This window comes from Nansenia antarctica, assembly GCF_963989245.1.
Source record: "Nansenia antarctica genome assembly, chromosome: 5".
Taxonomy (NCBI): domain Eukaryota; kingdom Metazoa; phylum Chordata; class Actinopteri; order Argentiniformes; family Microstomatidae; genus Nansenia; species Nansenia antarctica.
The window spans coordinates 5,832,395-5,840,218 of record NC_137690.1 but is presented as its reverse complement, the minus strand read 5'-3'; the positions used below and the strand labels follow the sequence as shown (position 1 = coordinate 5,840,218).

Sequence of the window (7,824 nt, the reverse complement as noted above, 5' to 3'; positions counted from 1 at the left end):
GTAGTATCTGGTCAATTTGAAGACAATAAGGCAATAGGCAGCTCAGTGGCCTTGCGGTTAGAGTGTCCGCCCTAGATTGGGAGGTTGTGAGTTCGATCCCCGGTGGAGTCATACCAAAGACTATAAAAATGATACCCAATGCCTCCCCGCTTGGCGCTCAGCATTAAGGGTTGGATTGCGGGTAAGACCCTGGGGGGTGTACTTGTACTTGTTGCGTCATGTCCAGGAGGTGTACTTGTACATCAAGCCGCCTCATGCTACGGAAACAGTAAGATAGGCTCCTGCCCTAAGGTCCTTTAGGCTCAAGAACCATTGGTTCTCAAGGCTACTTACAATAGGCATAATACAAAATAAAGGTGACAATAGTACAGGTAAGACAGGATACACTAGTGGTGTAACTAGTAATAATAGATATACATATATAATAGTTTGGTAGTAAAGTGGCTGTGAGCTTACGGTTTTCATAGTCTTTCGTAGTCTGTATACATGGGGTGTGCTTGGGGATGATAGTCAGTTGTCTACAGTAGGCTTGTTCATGGGCCTGATCGCCTGGGGGAAGTAGCTGTTGGTTAGCCTCTGAGTTTTGGCCCTGAGGCTCCAGAAGAGGCCTCGCCTTTTGGACGGCATCGGTTCGTACAGGCTGTGGTTGGGGTGGCTGCGAATGTCTGATGATCCTCTGGGTTTTGCTGGCACTTATTATGGCAAATCAAATGTTTGTCATTGTATTCCTTACAGACATTCCAATATAATTTCTTACAGAACATAATGACACACAGACACACACACAAACTTGAGTTTAAAAGGTCAGATGGTCAGACCATTTGCCATGGTATATTATATTGCTCATCATTACTACAAGAATTTTGTGCTGTAGTGTAGGCCTACCCATATGGCTTTTGAAAAGGGGACACTTGCATAATAACCCTTCTCTACTCGACTCAAGGGTCGTCTTTCATTCTAGCCTACCACATGTTAGGATATTTATAGCATAGCATAGAGTACAGCACAGTGTTTTATTTGTATAGTATAGTATGGATAGTGTATATAGCCTTTATTTATGTCAACCAGCTCTTTTCCCTTCTTGTTTTTAGTATTTTTTTTCCTAGCACCAGGGGAGCCCCCCCTCCCAAATGTCGTTGTATGGTACCTGTCAAATCCCTCGCCAGCACACTGCCTACATACTCTGCAGACACTGCAAATGTGGAGAACGTGTGGGCCGCACCCGGCTGGACGGTCAGCAGCCACCGGCCTCAATAACCGGAGAAGAGGCGGAGCCATGACCGGGACGTGGAGTACGCGAAGAAAGCGTCATCTTTGATTCACCCAAAGCCGTGTCAGTCAAACTCTTGGGCGCTCTCATTGGCTCTCCCGCCGTCTCCGGACCGTCCCTCCTGAATATGATATATAAACAACGCGATTTCCTCGCTTCTTTTTTTGGGTCCCTGCTGCTGTTACCTCGTAGAAGAAGTCCTCCTCCTCGGTGCGTCTAACCCGTCAGTAAACATGACAATAAAGGTTTTCTTCGATCTCTCCGCTGGCAACGATGCCTTGGGGCGGGTGGTGATGGAGGTATGTAAAGTTTGGTCGGTGTTTACGGTGTTTAACGGTGAACCGATAACAATGAATGACAGCCCCCCCGGTTTGACTCGCCTGTCACGAGTATGCTTGAAGCCATGTGCATGTCCATGTGTCTCTCTCCGGCATCTCCTTTGCTGCTTCAATTGACTTGCAAATGTATCAAGCTACCATGGTTATTAGATAGATCAAATGGTCATGGGCGAAACGAGTTTATTTTTTTTGCAACAATCTCATCCTTGTATAGGTCTTAAAATGTATGATGCGTGTGTCCATCATCAGTTAAATACTGATGATCTCGCATACCGCAGTCTTCAAGATTAGGCGCCATTTTACGTGTGAACTGCGACTAAATCGCTTTATCAGAGTAAACTGCAACTAAATATAGTTGTTTTTGTGTTTTTTATTTGTTTGACCAATTAGATGAGTTGTATTCCTGGATAAAGGATAGGAGGGCATCGATTACACGGGGTATGATGTAGCACATTGCGAGTAGCATCCTAGCCCCCTAAGGCTAGGGGGTTCGTTCGTAGATTCTCTCTGGAAATCTGATCAGCACGCATGGAATCCCTCTTGTCCAATCAAATCACTTGGTACCCTTTATGACGTTGAACCCAGTGTGCGCTCCGGCGCTCTCAGAGCGATTTTCTCAGAGCGAACGCACCATAGTTTTTTTTAGCTTAGCCAGCCAACTTTTAGCGTCCATATTTAGCTGGACCACTTTCCAGCTTTAGATGCACTAAACTAAGATATAATAATAATATAATATATAATACACTCTAGCCAAATGGGGTTTCTCGGCTAACTTGAAAGCTGTGTTGCCGTTGAAGCCACAGAGGTTGTATGTTTAAGCTGGCTAGCCGGCGGTGGCTAACGAATGAATGGGTGCGAACAGGCCTCAGCCCTTTGTTGCCTAACAACCCCGACCCTATAAACCCCCCAGTGTGTGTGTGTGGTTGAGTTTGTTATTATTTAATACGTTTAAGTATCTATTTGGATGGAATGTGTGACGTGTGTAATTGTGGGCAAAATCTCTGTCGTTAACTCTTATCAGGCGGCCCCCTTAACCCTTAAATGGACATGGAGAAAAATATTTCTGGCAACTTCGATGCGCCAGTGGGGGGAGGGGAGGGGGGCGGCCGATAGAAAGCGCTGATTTATGACTAGGTTGGTTTATTATTACTAGGTTGGTTTATGACCAGGTTGGTTTATTATTACTAGGTTGGTTTATGACCAGGTTGGTTTATTATTACTAGGTTGCTTTATGACTAGGTTGGTTTATTATTACTAGGTTGCTTTATGACTAGGTTGGTTTATTATTACTAGGTTGGTTTATTATTACTAGGTTGGTTTATGACTAGGTTGGTTTATGACTAGGTTGGTTTATTACCAGGTTGGGCGCTAATCTCGCTGACTAAACTAATATTACATTGGCTTACAGCACACTACCAGCTCTTTGGGATGTTTCACATAATTATTCTATCAACGGAACTGTTGATGTCGATGTGTTTTTTATTTCTAGTAGTTGCGTCAATTCCGATGCGTCGAGTTTCGCGTTCAGGACGCGTCGGCGATGCGTCGCCTATTAAGGATGTCGCGCAGCAAAAAAAAAAAAACTGGTCGTCCCGTTTGGGTTCTACATGCTGCGGCACCTTGGGTTTTTATTAAGGAGTTGGCCTTCTCAGGCGTGCATTTCAAATGGTAAAACTGTACTGTGTTAGTCCTCGCAATTAAAATGCCTGTAAAACTCCTCGCCGCCTGGCTTCATCCGCAGTGATGTTTGCGCGTGTTTAGAGGTACTGTGGTTTAGCCGGAGCCAGAGCAGGTGCGCATTACAGTAGAACAGAACACAGCTGGCCTCAGCACTTGTCTGCATTTCTCTGCCCCCCCCCACACACACACACACACACACACACACACACACACCACGTGTGAAGTCTCCCTTCACTGCGCCATGCACTGATTACTGCCCCCCCTCCCCCCCCCAAACACTGCAGCTGTCTGTTCCACCCAGTCTCAGCATTTCCAAATGTAATGAGTATAAAATATGCCCTCGTCTATTCTGGAGTGTGCTTTAAGAGCCGGACCATATCTAGCCAGCTGTATGTCTTTCATATACTGTCGAACAAATATTTGAAGTTTTTTGTTTGAATCTAACATGGCGGTTTTTTTCTTTTGTCCCCAGCTGAGGGAGGATGCCGTCCCTAAGACAGTTGGTAAGTTCATCCCCTTCTCTCCCCTACGCCCTCACTCATGACGCGGTGACGCCCTCAACATGACACGGTGACGCCTGCCCAAAACAAAGATGGCGGTGCTAAGATGTGTTTTTTTTTTTTCTTCCAGAGAACTTCCGTGCCCTGTGCACCGGCGAGAAGGGCTTCGGCTACAAGGGTTCCAGCTTCCACCGCGTCATCCCAGGCTTCATGTGCCAGGTAATGGTCCCCTGTGACTCTGTTGCCGTGCTGCTAGCCGTGCTGCTAGCCACACTTAGCTTCTGGATTTGTTGTTTCCCTGCTGGGATCATGTATATAAATGTGTATGCATTCACTGTTCTGAGTCGTATTGAATAAAAGTATCTGTTAAATGGCACACGCACACTCACACACACGCTCACACTCTCTCTCACTTGAACATTATATAAGTGTTGATGGACACGTTTGACAATTGATCATTCTTCCCCCCCCCCTTTCTTTTGTCGCTTCCTCTTGTTTAGGGTGGCGACTTCACCAACCACAACGGAACCGGGGGCAAGTCCATCTACGGGAACAAGTTTGCTGATGAGAACTTCCAGCTGAAGCACAGTAATGGCTGCCTGTCCATGGCCAACGCTGGACCCAACACCAACGGATCCCAGTTCTTCATCTGCACTGCTGAGACCACCTGGTGAGTGTCTATGTTTATAAACTAGTTTTTTAAATTTTTATGACCACCTGTTCTTGTGGCTGTTGAGGGCTCTGCCCAAGGTGTCTGGTTGCGTTGTGTACTTGTATTCAATGTAACGACGAACGTAACCTGAACTTGAGTAGGGAGGGGTTCCTTCATCCATAAATCAGCCAGGTAAAGGGGTCCAAACTCATTTGAAGAAGAAAAAAAACAGAACAGTTTCAACAACTTTAGTTCCAGCCCTGTGTTAAGCCCAATGCACACGGCGTGCGATTTTGTCGCACGACAACATTCGATTCTCATTTCACACCACCAAAGTGCATTGGTGTGAATTGAGAATCGAATGTTGTCGTGCGACAATATCGCATCGCACGCCGTGTGCATTGTCTCATTCAAAACAATGGAATCGAATTCGGCGGTGCAACAAAATCGCACGCCGTGTGCATTGGCCTTTAGTGTCATGTAGTTGAGATGGTAGGTTGTGTGAGTGAAACGCCCGCACCGTCAGCCTGCTAGCTTCTGGGCGGTGTAGCTGCTTCACATCGGTTTATTTAGAAGCGTGGTCAGGTGTGTTTTTACAATCGGAGGATGCAGGATCGAGGGCTCGACGTGCTAGGGAGCAGTTTGCGACAGCGTGACGCAGGCTATTCGGTTAAGTCGTGACGTTTTTCCGGGTCCAAAGTTGGCTGAGGCGCTGTCTTCGAAATGCCTCAGTAATAATAATAATTCATTATATTTATATAGCGCTTTTCCGAGGCTCAAAGACACTGACAAATATGGGAAACGGGAAAGTGCTGTGTCCCTTGTTGTATGACCGCTGTAGTACACTGGTATTATGGTGCAGGGAATTTCCCGGAAATTGCTAAACGTCACATTTGACGTCAGACTTAACAACCGAATAGTCAAAAAAAAAAAAAAATCCCACCAACACTGTCAAAGAATTCCGGAACACTCACCACCTAGAGACCCATGTATTTTAGTTGGTGTTTACCTAGCAACAACACTCTGATTGGCTACAAAATGAAGCATAGTCATTTATGCATTTTTGGTGAATTACCAAAAGTCACCCGTGGCCCTCTAGGATGTTCACAGTTTTGACGACCGATTTTCATTCACCCTCAGCACTACGTGTGTTAGTAAGTCATCGTTGAGCAAAGAAAAAAAAACTTTCCCTCACTTTCAGCGGCACATCTATAATTTAATTAATTAAAATTTTGCCATTTAGCAGACGCTTTTAATCCAAAGCGATTTACAATTAGGAATTACAGCCACATTCCTCCTGGAGTAACTGAGAGCTAAGTGCCTTACTCAAGGGCACACTAGTAGTGGTGTGGTTTCAGGAGGGATTTGAACTCACAACCTTCCGATCACAAGTCCAACTCACTATCCACTAGACCACCACTACCCCCAACATCTGATGCAAGCCACTAGTCTGAGATTGAAGGATTTGTCGTTATTCTCCCAACAGCAGCAGGCGCCGTCCTTCCTTCATCAAACCACTCGTCACGCTTCGAGAAACGAGCTGAGTTTAAATGATGCAAGGCACTGTGGGATGGATCAATCAACCCTAGCGCCTATCAACTTACAGCGTTTAAAAAAAAAAAAAGGACTCACTAAAAGTGTGTAGAATCATTACAATACATTTTACATGATCTAAATGTTAAACCAAAAAAGTTAGATGTAACTGGCGAAGGGCTCTAATGAACTACATTTCCCATGAGGCTGCGTTGCTCCGATGCTGAGTCTCTGCTGCACGCACTACAAGCCGTTTGTTTGTGGAACAGCCTCTAACGTGGTGTGTGTGTGTGTGTGTTCCCCCTCCAGGCTCGACGGTAAGCACGTGGTGTTCGGTACCGTGACCGAGGGCATGGACATCATCAAGAAGGTGGAGAAGTACGGCTCCAGCAGCGGCAAAACCAGCTCCAAGATCACAGTCTCCAACAGTGGCCAGCTCTGAACCAGCCCCTCCACCTTCCTGTTTCCTGTTGATAGCTCCACCCCTTCCCTTCTAGCCCCACCCTCTCCCTCACCCTGCCACACCCACCCCGCCTCCTCGCCATCATTCCTATCCACGGAGATTTGTTAAGCCCTTCCTTTTACTCGTCCAATCTCGCTGCATTTGTCACTTGCCTTAGAGTTTCTTTTGCATTTTTCAACGGTTCGAACGAGACTTAAGATTTGTTTAATCAAAATGTCAAATAAAAAAACGGGGAACAATTGCCTTGAAGATGGAAATTGTGTGTTTTTGTTTTTTGGTAACTCAGCTCTTGTGTGGCTTTATACCTGCTGCAGTTAGGCTCCTCCCCCCCCACGCTTTGGTTATTCGTTAAAGTCGTGACGTGGTTTTGGTTGTCTTGTGGTTTTGGTTGTCTTGTTGTGACATCTGATTATGCTTAAGATACAACCAACACAAAGCATTTTTAAAACGTGTTTTACTGTCCACTAACTGGTCATTTTCACACCTTAACTTGAATGGTCCAAGGACCTACGTCTGCAAAAAAAAAAAATGGAAGATGTGTTTCATTGCAAAGAAATATCGGCAATGTATGTAAAGCCCTGGATTTGACAGCAGTGGGGGGGGGGGGGGGGAACTTCTCATTGATGTAATTCCTTTAGCGGGCTTTCACCGACTCCAGACAAGACAGAATAGGCTACCTCACTGCTTCTATGCGCTTTATTGTGTACACAAAATAACCCATATAACATTACAAATACAAGTATTTGGATTCTGTAACAGCTTGAAGAGCGTCGTTTTGTCCTCTGTTGATATCTGCGTATCTCAGGGGCAACCAAGTGAACGGTAGGCTGCAGTATTTGACCGTAAGCAATAATATTTGTGTTTAGAATGTGTCTTGATACATATAATTTTAAGCAAAGTCCCAGTGAAAATCGAAAGGTACCCCGACTGGCCGGTAGAGGGCGGTGTTGTATACCTTTTGCGTATGAAATAGTCCCCTGACATCACCGGTTTCTCACTATCGGGACATCCGTTGGCGATTCATATGGCGATTTCTTTTTTTTTTCTCCGAGTAATGGGGTGTACTATGGCTATTGTGTAAAATAAATAACGCCGATTTGGCTCTTCCTGACCGACAACTTCAGTGCGAATTCAAGTGGTAGTGTAGATGTCTCACAACAGACAAGCAGTGTTCCTCCAAGCTTTGTCCCTTCTGAACCTGGTGTAATACTTTATACCGTAAAAAAAAAAAGATGATTAAGGTCTAAAATAACAAAACAGTGTTATTATAGATATTACCAATACATTTCCTAATCAAAACCGGCAATTGTTGATTCGTAATTGTATGAGTTGAATGTCACCAGATGTTTTACACCTGTCGTTCGACACATCCGCTGTTATCAGGCTAT

At 45.2% G+C, this 7,824-nt stretch overlaps 1 protein-coding gene across 1 annotated transcript; it reads left to right on the top strand.

Moving 5' to 3' along the window:
- Window positions 1-1,442: 1,442 nt before the first annotated feature.
- ppiaa (peptidylprolyl isomerase Aa (cyclophilin A)) lies at window positions 1,443-6,693 on the top strand. The gene is made up of 5 exons (XM_080532242.1): window positions 1,443-1,569; window positions 3,761-3,791; window positions 3,919-4,007; window positions 4,289-4,458; window positions 6,283-6,693. The coding sequence occupies exons 1-5, from the start codon at window positions 1,504-1,506 to the stop codon at window positions 6,413-6,415; spliced, it is 489 nt and encodes a 162-aa protein (XP_080388368.1). The 5' UTR covers window positions 1,443-1,503; the 3' UTR covers window positions 6,416-6,693.
- Window positions 6,694-7,824: the final 1,131 nt, after the last annotated feature.

Excerpts from the sequence above, each read along its gene's own strand:
- ppiaa (XM_080532242.1), top strand. The coding sequence starts at position 1,504 with ATGACAATAAAGGTTTTCTTCGATCTCTCCGCTGGCAACGATGCCTTG. Across the intron at positions 4,008-4,288 it reads TCCCAGGCTTCATGTGCCAG|GGTGGCGACTTCACCAACCA; the intron begins GTAATGGTCCCC and ends CCTCTTGTTTAG. Across the intron at positions 4,459-6,282 it reads TGCACTGCTGAGACCACCTG|GCTCGACGGTAAGCACGTGG; the intron begins GTGAGTGTCTAT and ends TTCCCCCTCCAG.